The sequence below is a fragment of the Lissotriton vulgaris genome, chromosome 1_1 (assembly GCF_964263255.1).
Source record: "Lissotriton vulgaris chromosome 1_1, aLisVul1.2, whole genome shotgun sequence".
In the NCBI taxonomy this organism is placed as follows: Eukaryota; Metazoa; Chordata; class Amphibia; order Caudata; family Salamandridae; genus Lissotriton; species Lissotriton vulgaris.
The window spans coordinates 160,664,480-160,676,975 of NC_141685.1; the positions used below are offsets into that span (position 1 = coordinate 160,664,480).

At 43.4% G+C, this 12,496-nt stretch overlaps 1 protein-coding gene across 4 annotated transcripts in view; it reads left to right on the plus strand.

The window, feature by feature from the left end:
- LOC147737962 (uncharacterized) overlaps window positions 1-10,323 on the plus strand; it is a 435,987-nt gene extending 425,664 nt beyond the window's left edge. Inside the window, exons 1-5 of one of the 4 annotated variants that reach the window (XM_086949784.1) lie at window positions 7,795-8,204; window positions 8,526-8,830; window positions 8,888-9,216; window positions 9,301-9,949; window positions 10,027-10,323. In XM_086949784.1, coding sequence (XP_086805910.1) covers window positions 7,938-8,204; window positions 8,526-8,830; window positions 8,888-9,216; window positions 9,301-9,949; window positions 10,027-10,174 — 1,698 coding nt within the window. In that variant the 5' untranslated portion in view covers window positions 7,795-7,937 and the 3' untranslated portion in view covers window positions 10,175-10,323. Of the gene's footprint in view, window positions 1-6,252; window positions 6,307-6,826 lie in introns of those variants that run through there. The other 3 variants (XM_086949760.1, XM_086949827.1, XM_086949863.1) reach the window with 3 other exon arrangements.
- The last annotated feature ends 2,173 nt before the right edge of the window (window positions 10,324-12,496 follow it).

Below are 12,496 nucleotides of genomic sequence, written 5' to 3' on the forward strand. Positions count from 1 at the left end.
GAAATAGAACGTGTTTTTTGAACTACTGGGACTGCACTTTCTTTTAGAACAATTTTATGCATGTACGTTTTTAACAATGCCAAATTTTCATTACATCTGGAAATTCTATAGTGAGATTGGTTCCGACTTCTGGGGGATCAATAAGTAAAACTTGGTCATGATTATTGGGGTCCAGGGTAATTCCTAATTCTTTCTGATGTTTCCACACCAGAAGACTTGATCCCTGCTTGGTTATATAAATCTTTCCCACTGTGTGTCTATTTTTAAATGAAATTCTCATTCTCACCATCTTTTCTAAGGGTATAGGTTCTCTATTGTACCCAGATGGACTTATATCAGCATTTTCCAACTTGATGTTATGCTTAGTAAACTTCTCGGTAAAATATTTACTTTTCCACTAGAGTAAAAGGGAACATGAGTCTGCATATACCTTGAATTTTTCCTCATCAAGACTAATCTCCCATGTGGGATACTGTGTTTTTTACTCCAAGTTTCCTTCCTCAATCTGAAAAATAAAATTATTTTCCTCTTCCTTCTCTACCTCAGGGTTTTCAATCACATGTACTTTGGGACTATATAACAGCTTGTCACGGAAGGGGGGCTGCAGGCGATGCCTGTCCAATGCAGTGCAGAGGAGGTGAGGCCTGTCCAGAGCTGGGGGGTGCAGAATAGGTGAGGCCTGTCTAGTGGGGTGCAGAGGAGGTTAGGAATGTCCAAGGGGTGCAGAGGAGGTGAGACCTGTCCAGGGAGGTATAGAAAAGGGGAGGCCTGTCCAGCATGGTACAGAGGAGGTGCTGCCAGTGCAGTGGGTGCAGAGGAGGTGAGGCCTGTCCATTGGGTGCAGAGGAGGTGAGACTTTTCCTTTACTGGGTGGTGCAGACGATGTGGGGCCTGTCCAGAGGGGGTGCAGAGGATGTGAGGCCTGTATGAAGAGGGCGGGGTGTGCTAAAGAGGTGAGGCCTGGCCAGTGGGATGCAGAGACGAGGAGGCAATTTCCAGAGGGGGGGGGGAGGCAGAGTAGGTGAGATGTATCCACATGGGTGCAAAGGAGATGAGGCATGTCGGGCAAGGGGTTGGGAGGTGCGGCAGAGGTGATGCCTGTCTAGGGTGGTGCAGAGCAGGGAAGACCTGTCCAGGGGGTGCAGAGAAGGTGAGGCCTGTCCAGGGGTGCAGAGGAGGAGCAAGGCCTGTCCAGGGTGCAGAGGAGGTGAGGCCTGTCCAGGGGTGCAGAGGAGGTGAGGCCTGTCCAGGGGTGCAGAGGAGGTGAGGCCTGTCCAGGGGTGCAGAGGAGGTGAGGCCTGTCTAGGGGTGCAGAGGAGGTAATGCTTGTCCAAGGGTGCAGAGGAGGTGAGGCCTGTCCAGGGGTGCAGAGGAGGTGGGGCCTGTCCAGGGGTGCAGAGGAGGAGAGGCCTGTCCTGGGGTGCAGAGGAGGAGAGACCTGCCCAGGGGGCTCAGAGGAGGTGAGTGAGGGCTGTCCAGGGGTGCTGAGGAGATGAGGCCTGTCCAGGGGTGCAGAGGAGGAGAGGACTGTCCATGTGATGTAGAAGGGGTGAGGCCTGTTTGGAGGGCGGTACAGAGGAGGCGAGATCTGTCGGGGGGGGATGCAGAGGAAGCGAGGCCTTGCCAGGGGGCTCAGAGGAGGTGAGTGAGGCCTGTCCAGGAGGGTGTAGAAGAGGTGAGGCCTGTCCTGTTCTTGGGTGGTTCAAAGAAGGTGGCGCCTCTCCAGGAGGGATGCAGTGGAGATGAGGCCTGTTCGTCCAGGCGGGGTTGTCGAGAGCTGAGTTTAAGTTTGTTTATTGTTGCTCCAAGAGATTTGTGTAATGAGTGTAAGTTGCTTGTAAACTGGCCAATTGAAGAGCCACGGAGTGAAGCGCCTCAAAATATTTTATTATATATACAAGAGATTAATGCAGATTTACAGACAATATTGCAAAGGCAAAGACCGGGTAAAAGAGGGTGCATCTTTTAGTGTTGCATCCAGAGGTTAGTTCACATATCCAGCAAAATGTGAGGGGCTGCAGAATAACATTCTGCATGAGATTTTGTTTTACGCAAAGAACTGTAGTGACAATTCTGTTACTAAGTAGAAAAATATATCAAAGAAAAAAAGAGCGCTCAGACAAAAATGTTCCAGAAGGGTGACAATATTGCAAAAGCAAAGACCGGGTAAAAGAGGGTGCATCTTTTAGCGTTGCATTCCGAGGTAGTGCATATATCCAGCAAAATGTGAGAGCTGCAGACTAACATTCTGGATGAGATTTTGTTGTAACCAAAGTTCTGTAGTGACAATTTTATTACTAAGCAGAAGAAGATCAAAATAAAAATAATGATGGCTCAGACAACATTTTTCCAAACGGGTGACGAAATTGGTTCTCAAGGATTGCATTCTCGTTTTGATTCTGGGTTTGTTTGAGGTGTGAATTTGGATATGCACGGTGTTGGTGTGCAGAGTAATGATGTTCAGTATGGGCAAGGAGGAAATGTTGTTCCTCTGGGTCAGGGCCGGACTGGGAACCCAAACCAGGCCTGACAATTTTGGCGGCCCAGATCCCTACCTCTTTTGTTGCTTGGGGGTGATATAACATCACCACAGCAAAACCAGCCCCCAGTGACCAATATGTTTCCCAGCACTGAACAATCGTCCTCCACTCTTCCAGCCTCCCGGGAAAACCCTGAAGCCCGTTGCGGCCGGTCCGGCCCTGCTTAGGGTATAGGTTTTACTGAAAGTGGCAATTTAAATACCTCAAACACTAATGTGCAGAATATGAGATGCTCCTTGCGATGTTTGCAGGAACCTGGGAAACTGGAACATGAATCAGATGGCACAGAATGGGATGTCACAGTGGGAAACATCCTTTACAACGCAACTTTTACCACGCAGTGCCTTTACATCGCAACTATTACAATGCATGTCATTACAATGCATTGCGCTGGGGGCGCTCTAGGATAGGGATTCGATTTAATTTACTATCCAACAACTTCCCTACTATCCACGGGGACTGGAGTTGGAATAGTAAATTAAACTATTCACTATCCAGCACCCCTCAACGCTATGCGTTGTAACAGCATGCGTTGTAAAACCTGCGATATAAAGGCATGCGTGGTAAAAGCATGCGTTGTAATGTCATACATCCGTCCCAGTCAATGGTTCCAGCCCAACTGGCCTCTGTGCCGAGCATGCAGAATCAAAGGCAGATATATTGGAACATGCCTTCAGTTCAGATGGTGCCACAGCCCAGTGCAGAATAGAACGCCAAGTTCTCAACAAATTTAAGACTTCAATAAAATCCTTTTTTGATTAATAATGATTTTCCACAACTTTCATATACACTAGGAGTTTCTACTGGACTGATTCAGACACAATGGCGATGCCTGAGACCGGAGAAGGATTGCATGCTTGGTGCAGTCCTAGAGGTCACCCAGAGTGGCCCTTTTGTAGAAGAAGTAAATGGGAATCCGGCATCACTTTTAATCAATAAATGTGCCTCCCGTTCCACAGTCAGACTGACGGGAGCGCCCAACCCACCCCTCTGGGGAAAGGAGTCCAAGTTGTAGGCATTTCTAATAAATAACTAATAGGCTGTCAGAAAATGTTCGCGTACAAATTGGGTCAATGATGAATGGCACAAACATAAACTGTGATTAAGAGCCAGTTATTATGTTAGGGAATAACCTTGTAAAATAACTTGTGGCTTTTAGGGGAAGAGTCACAATTCATTATTCATTTTGTAGGTGTGGTTTATTAAATTACATTTTGTTGTGCCATGTTTTCATGAATATTCATTGGTTGCTGTCATTTTTACCTCATCATAAACCATGTCAATAATGTGTTCTCTCTGTCTAAAAACTTATAAACTGTACTGTTTTGGGATATTTGCTGGAATTGTTTTATTTTACACTTTTCCCAAAGTCAGACTACATGTCAATCCTCTTACTGATTTTGTACTTAAGAACGTTTCCTTGATTTTTAACTAGGCCGTTTCTATGTCTGTTTGCTATTTGATATTATAGAAAAACGTTTTCTTATTTCTTAGCACACATTTGTTGTGGTGGTCTGTCAATTGACTTTACAGATAGTTATTTCTGATTCTGGACCCTCCTTCTGAGACGCCAGTGACACTGCGAGCTACGGGAGGAGGAAGGGGGGAGGCTCTTGTGTGCCCTGCAGGCTCTATCTTCTGCCTTCTCCTGCCCAATACATATATTTCGGAGAGGCATAGGTCTAGTTCTTGGGTTGCCGTCCTATAGGGCTCACAAGACACTGACCCTCCGTATCACACCTTTAAATAATTTATAAATTGAAAGCGCCAACACATTGATGCCTTGTTGCTTCCAATGCTCAGCATTTGAACTCTGCATCAGCTTGAGCTTGAATTGTAGTTGCTCAGAGAACATGGTTTGGAACAATCTAAGAGTCTCGTTGAATTATCTATGAACGGTGGACAGAATTTAACATGCCTTTTGTGAACCAGATTGTTTTGATTTGCAAGTTTCATGGGATCTAAATGGAAAGATGGGGGTTATGAAGACGTGGACTGGGTTGTTAGGGGTTGTTCTCTGAGACTGTGGGTGTACTCTATATTCACAGAGACCTTTTCCAGCAGAGTATCGTGGTTGTTGAACCAAAAAAAGTATTTATTCATAACCAGAGTTGCTTGACAATGGCCTCCAGAGAACAAGAGATTCTTTTGTTTTGGAAGTTCAGGACGGTTATTTGGAAGACGGGATGAAGTATGATCGTCTGAAGCAAAACTATTTCTTTACTTCCTTTCAAGGTATTCTGGGATCACCAAGTAGTGCAGCGTGGCTGCCACCCTTGGAGGAACAACATATAATATAACTTTCAGGTAAGGATTCCTATAACTGTAAGTTTCCTTTTCCCCCGTTTCTTCTTTCTCTATTCCCTTTGTTGAACTGTGTTTAAAAATGACCATCAAGACTCCATTCTGTGTTGCCATGCTCTCGGCAAACCTGATAAGGAATTGCTTTCTGTGACTCTGTTGAACCTAGCTTAACCCCCTGCTCCTCGTGGTTGAGCCTCCTGAAAAGCTGCTCGTGCACCTTGTCCTCCGGTTGCATCAGAGGTTCAGCCACTTCCTGTCAGCTGTTGGTAATTCAGCCTCTCATGACCAGCCACTGTGACTTGTGACCACCATCTGTGTCCTGAAAACAAAGGCTGTGTGTATTGCGCCAGCAGCAGCAGGCGCTCTGTGACTGCACCTTGTGACGGAAGACAGAGGCTGTGTGTGTTGTGTAAACAGAAACAGATGCTCTGTGACTACGCCATGTGAGCATGGAAGTCAGACCAACGCCACCTGAGGGACATGCTCCTTTACCACGAGTGCGCCACCCGAGGCTGATGAAACACGAGGCCTAACTAGAACTGGACAGATGAGAAACTTGCATTGTGTAAGGGGGGGTTGCCAGTACTATAAATATGTGTAAGCTGTGAAGGAAAACAGCAGTCTCCGTAGAATTGTCTTTGTACCATTCTGGGACCTCTGTCCTTAGCTCGAGCTAATAAATGACTTGCTTCCCTCCGCGGCTGGTTGTCCTGGTCTCTTTTGGTAATGTATGATTGATGCAAGAAGGACCCGTAGATTCAAGGCGTTTCCCTGCGCCACTGGCTTTGACTTCCCTAGTGGGGGGGGGGGTCTCCAAAAGCCAGTTCTACACCTTTCTTGATCTCTTTTTTGTTTTTGTCTCTTCAGCTTCAATATTTTACTCCCTCTGTACACTATTCTTGTTGTTATCAAACTTCTGATAATCACCTGATGGAGTCACATTCCTCCTGGAACGTGTTGGGAGTGTAGTGCAGGTCCAGTTCCTTTTTAGGTCAGTTTTGCCCCCCAGTTCCTTAACTATTGGCACATTTGTCTCCTCCTCTACAGCACGTGATACTATAATCCCTCTGTCTGTCTTTCAGCGTTGTTTCTCTTTGGATCTGACTTCCATCTCTTTACATCCTACCATCCTACCCTTTTCTGTCTTATCTACTACAAGCAAAAGACACAGTACATGTGTGTGGACACACATGCACACAGGGCTTGCTTTAGGGTGGTGTGGCCGGTGGAGCTGCACCTGGTGCTGACCTTGGGGGCACTGTGTTTAGATGTAACTTATGGTTTCCTGTGCTGGAACATGTGGTGAGAGTGGAAGATAGCCTTTTTCTCTTTCTTCTGTTTTGTGTTTTCCTTATCTAGACCCTTTTTCGTTTCCTTTACTGTTGTGCTGTTTATTTCTCTTTTTCAGGTGTTGCAGCGCCCTGGTCCTGTCGAAGGAGCATGATGAGCTCTGGGCCACCAAGTAAGTCCTTATCATCCGCACAATTTGAAAGGGTGAATTCCACTGAGCTAACTGGACACAGCGTCTGTCTATGGTGGCATTTAAAGCACTGAGTGCAACAAGGCCAATTCCTTTGTTCCTAGATCACTGGAAAAAGGAATAGATGAAGAGTCTAGGTGGGCAGGGTTAGTAAATAACATCTGATAATTCATTAAAAGTATTACAAATATCTCATTTGATGCCAGCCTTTGCCACAGAAATTGTAAATTGATAGTGTTGGCTGCTTCTGAGAATCGGTGTCACAATATATGTGCAACTTGAGTTTCTTTCTTAAATATTAATTACGTTTGCTCTCACATCCTTGAGTTCCAGTGATCCAAAGCTCCCGATCTACAGTGTTCCGAGCTGTTTCACCACTATCAGAAATGATACTCAACTGATTTCCTAGCTTGTTTTTGTCAATACATTCTTTGTGCAAAGTATAAGGTCACAAATATTTTTTCTTTGTGTTCATTTACAATCTCTGACTCCGTTTCTACAGGTGACTGAAGCATGAACAGAAAAAAGAAGGTTTAAATTTAGTGAAACATAACGAAAAGGATTATTTCAAGAAAAGTTAAAACATTCTCGCGCTCTAGAGAAGAAACACATTCTATGTGCCAGGAATGGTGAGGATGTTGGAGCGGAAGAAACTGGTGAATGTGAAAGTTGTCAAATCCCTAAAGGAAAATTACCATAAATGTTTACCAAGTGCCAGTAACTGAGATTGAGGAGAACATTGGCCACAACTGATCCCCACACAGTGCACTTGAGAAAACTCAGTGATGTAAATTCTGTTTCATGGTTTATGAGAAATGCTTTGGAGACGCAAACCCTCCCCAACAGATCAGTATCCGTAGACGTGATGTGAAAGAACCGTCAAGAAGACTAATATCCTCGGTTTACAAGCGCAAGCTTTTGTCTCCATCTCCTGTGATTCAGAGGAAAGAAAAGATTGTTTAAAAGAAAGTCATTGTAAATGCTCTTTCTCAGATGTTGATTCACCAAAGATGCTGGATTATCATTTCCAATATAGGAAGATTTTCCCCCACCAACTCTGTCTCTTGAGTTTGATCCGATTGGTTTCAAAGGATCCTGTAACTCCAAAGTGGATCAAGTACCGGTCTTAGCCACTGAGCAAAAAAGCATATACTGGCACTGAAAGTATAAAAGGGGCCAGTGTTACGCTATTGATAATTCTTAAACCACCCTGGCATGCCCTAATCATCTATCATTACTTGCATGAACAAACATAGCTACCAGGCAAACACTAAAGCCTAAAGACCTTATCAGTGCTTTTAAAACTCCTAAATCAAATGTGATAAAACAGAATCACTAAATGAGACTAATTAAACAAGAGAAAATTCACCCGGGCATAACTTGGAGAAAATGAATCCATGAGAGGCCTCTTAATCAATACAAGGGGCTCCTCAGTGAAAGTTTATAAAGACAAGTTAGATTGGTGCCTTTAAAGGTAGGAAAATGATCTCCAGGTAAAAACTATCATTAGTTAAATACATATGTTAAGAAGAGCATCTGAAATGTATTTTAGAAGTTAATGCTGAGTTGTAACTTAAACATGTACACAATCAGAAATCAGATTCAGTCTTAAAATGACGTGTATTCAGGAACAAACCCAACTTGGAGAAACAAACAACTCGAATAAGAGCAATAACTGTGAGAACAGCTTTAGTTATCAATCCCACCTCACTAAACATGAGAAAACTAGCTCTGGACGAAAACCCTATCAGTGTCCTGAATGCCAGAAAGGCTTCAGTCTCAAATCCAACCTTACTGTACATGAAAGAACTCATACTGGACAAAAACCTTATCAGTGCTCTGAATGCTCGAAAAGTTTCAGTCAGAAATCCAGACTTACGGTACATGAAAGAACCCACACTGGACACAAACCATATCAGTGCCCTGAATGCTGTAAAAGCTTCTGTAGCAAATTCAATTTCACTATACATGAAAGAACTCACACTGGACAAAAACCTTATCAGTGCTCTGAATGCTCGAAAAGCTTCAGTCAGAAATCCAGCCTTACTGTACATGAAAGAACCCACACTGGACAAAAACCATATCAGTGCTCCACGTGCCAAAAAAGCTTCCGTTTTCGTGGCAGTCTGATTCAACATCAGGTAACTCACACTGGACAAAAACCTTACCAGTGCTCTGAATGCTTGAAACGCTTCAGTCAGAAATACAACCTTACTGTACATGAAATGACCCACACTGGGTATAAACCGTATCAGTGCTCTGAATGCTGTAAAAGCTTCAGTCAGAAATCCAGCCTTACTGTACATGAAAGAACCCACACTGGACAAAAACCATATCAGTGCTCTGAATGCTGCAAAAGCTTCAGTCAGAAATCCAGCCTTACTGCACATGAAAGAACCCACACTGGACAAAAACCATATCAGTGCTCCACGTGCCAAAAAAGCTTCAGTTTTATTGGCAGTCTGATTCAACATCAGGTAACTCACACTGGACAAAAACCTTACCAGTGCTCTGAATACTGGAAAAGCTTCAGTCAGAAATCCAGCCTTACTGTACATGAAAGGACCCACACTGGGCATAAACTGTTATACTGCTCTGAATGCCAGAAAAGCTTCAGTAGTAAATCAGCTTTCTCTCACCACGAGAGAGCTCATACTGGACAAAAACCTTATCAGTGCTCTGAAAGCTGGAAAAGCTTCAGTCAGAAAGGCAACCTTACTAAACACGAAAGGACAAACACTGGGCATAAACTGTATCAGTGTTCTGAATGCCAAAAAGGTTTCTATCAGAAATCCGGTTTAACTCTACATCAGAGAATACATACTGGGCTCAAACAGTATCAGTGCTCTGAATGCCAGAAAAGCTTCAGTCGTAAAATAACTCTCACTCAACATGAGAGAACTCACACTGGGCAGAAACCGTATCAGTGCTCTGAATGCTGGAAAAGCTTCAGTCAAAGATTCAGCCTTACTCGACATGAAAGAACCCACACTGGGTATAAACCGTATCAGTGTTCTGAATGCCAGAAAAGCTTCCAACTGAAAATGACTCTCACTAGACATGAAATAACTCACACTGGACAGAAACCTTATCAGTGCTCTGAATGCCAGAAAAGTTTCAGTCAGAAATCCAGTTTAACTCAACATGAGAGAATCCACACTGGGCTCAAACCGTATCAGTGCTCTGAATGCTGGAAAAGCTTCACTCGGAAATCCGACCTTACTGTACATGAAAGGACCCACACTGGGCTCAAACCGTATCGGTGCTCTGAGTGCCAAAACAACTTCAGGGATAGATCCGGTTTAATTGTTCATGAAAGAACCCACACTGGACATAAAACTTATCAGTGCCCTGAATGCCAGAAAAGTTTCAGTCGGAAATCCAGTTTAACTCATCATGAGAGAATCCACACTGGGCTCAAACCGTATCAGTGCTCTGAATGCTGGAAAAGCTTCAGTAAGAAAATAAATCTCTCTACACATGAGAGAACTCACACTGGACAAAAACCTTATCAGTGCTCTGAATGCCGGAAAAGCTTCAATCAGAAATCCAACCTTACTGTACATGAAAGGACCCACACTGGGCTCAAACCGTATCAGTGCTCTGAGTGCCAAAACAACTTCAAGTATAGATCCAGTTTAATTGCTCATGAAAGAACCCACACTGGACAAAAACTCATCAGTGCCCTGAATGCCAGAAAAGTTTCTGTGACAAATCCAGTTTAACTCAACATGAGAGAATCCATACTGGGCTCAAACCGTATCAGTGCTCTGAATGCTGGAAAAGCTTCCAACTGAAAAAGACTCTCACTAGACATGAAAGAACTCACACTGGGGAAAGACCTTATTAGCTCTCTGAATGCTGGAAAAGTTTCAGTCGGAAATCTGGTCTCACTCAGTTTGGGAGAACTTACCTGTAAAAAACCTTGTCATTGTTCTAAATGCCTGGGAAGCGTCTGCTGGAGATTCAATTTCAGTCAACAAGAGAGAAAGCACAACGAGAAAGGAAATTACATTTACATGAAGCAGCCACAAAGACTCCACTCCATTGATTGTCCAACAAACCGTCTACTGAGAAAAGCACACAGCGAGGGATGGAAATGCTTGAATTAACCTCAACCTTTTGTAACTATTCGTGGCCTCATTCCATTGAGTTTGAGTTTAAAAATACTTTTAAAGCGCACGTATACCAGCGTTTTCTTGGCGCTGTAGCTAGTGGGGACTGAGGGTTAAGAGCAGGGAGAAAGGAATGGGCATTTATTCAAAGGATTTTGTGAATAGGTAGGTTTTGAGACTTTTGCGGAATTGGGGATAGAGGGTGATGCAGCGTGTTTTGCTCCGTGAGTGTTTATAAGCCATGGCTCTGACCCACAAAGGCCATTGATCCTGAACTTTGAGGCCACGCTGCTAGATTCAGGAATGTTTGTAACCTCAAACTGTTTCCAGCCTTAATAAGCCTCACCAGGGGGCTGCAGCAGGAGTCCCTTTGTCGTAGGTCTATATGGGACCAACATCTGTTCTGTGCCACGTAGGGCTGATCATTGAGAAAAACTAAAGGTGATGGATGAACTGGTAGTTTATCTCGGCAACATCCCGCCACATCATTCTCTAGTCTTTGTGTAACTACAGACAAGGCCAGCCATATGCAAACCATTCTTGGCTCCACCCTAAATAATCCTAATGACTTCTGTTCCAATGGGACATGGCCTCGTATTACAAAGATATGCGAGACAGCAAGGACCCCCTGATACAGTTCAACTTCCTGGGTCAGGGCACTTGAAGAAAATGTGTTCCAATTTGGAGAACATATGTACCAACAAACAAAAGGCGTAAGCATGGGGGCAGCAAAGGCCCCATCGATAACCAATATTTATATGGCTAGGTTTGAATTTCATCACATACACAACGAGATGGCACCATTCTATGAGTCTGTTTCCCATTGGTACCGGTTTATTGACGATATATTTTTTATATGGACCAATGGGGAACAGACTCTACAAGAATTTCTAGAATGGATTAATTTAGCAGATAGTAATCTCCGTTTCACTGCACAAGTTGATGCTACAAAAGTGGAATTCCTTGACATATATATCAAAAATGAATCCAAGAATCTGACGGTTGACTTATATACTAAGTCAACAGCAAGGAACACGCTACTCCATTTTAGTAGCTACCATCCGAGAAATCAGAAGGATGGGATACCATTTTCGCAGTTTTTGAGAGTGCGGCGAAACTGCACAAACATTAAAGATTATGATATTCAGGCTGTAAAAATGAAAGAGAAATTTCTTGCTCGCGGATATCCGAATCGTTTAATACGTGAGGCATATAAGCGAGCAAGATACTTTGATCGCGATGCTCTTCTGAATTCAAATAAACAACAGAAAGAACAAAAGTTGGTCTGCATAACAAATCACTCTCCTCTAAATGCCACAGTCAGACAGATCATCAACTCAAACTGGCATCTATTAAATATAGAACCGACACAACCAAAACTACCAAAACCCATGTTTGCGCATCGAAGCAACAAAAATCTGAAAGATCTAGTGGTTAGATCACGTTTCAGTGGAACTACCAATATTGTCCCCTTTGTACAGAAATCACTAAATGGAGAAAATGCCATTAAGGGCACCTCCAGATGTGGCACATGCCAATCTTGAGATGGCATAATATCAGATGAGACATTCACATTCAACAAAGTACAAATACAGGCTAAGGAACTATGGACATGGAATACAACCAATATTGTTTATTTGATATTGTGTCCATGTAACTTAGGTTACGTTGGAGAAACCGCAAGAACTATGAAACTCCGCGTAACGGAGCATAGATCTGCGATTAAAACAAAAAAATTGACAGCACCACTGGCATCCCATTTTTCTGAGTTCCATCATTCTCCGTCTCAGATCCGTTGGCGCATCCTAGAAAAGATTCATATAGCCAACAACAACGGCGGAGATAAAATTAGGAAAAAAAGAGAGCTTTATTGGATCTTTACTCTTAATACATTTACCCATGGCTTAAATAATGACCTACCGTGGATAAATGCTATCTTATAACAAGAAAGATTGATGCCTCTGTCTTTATATCTCTTTAATTTAGGCAAATGATAGGATTAGTCAAATAATATATAGTCCCCCGTATAATAAGACCTTTCCATATATGACACCAGC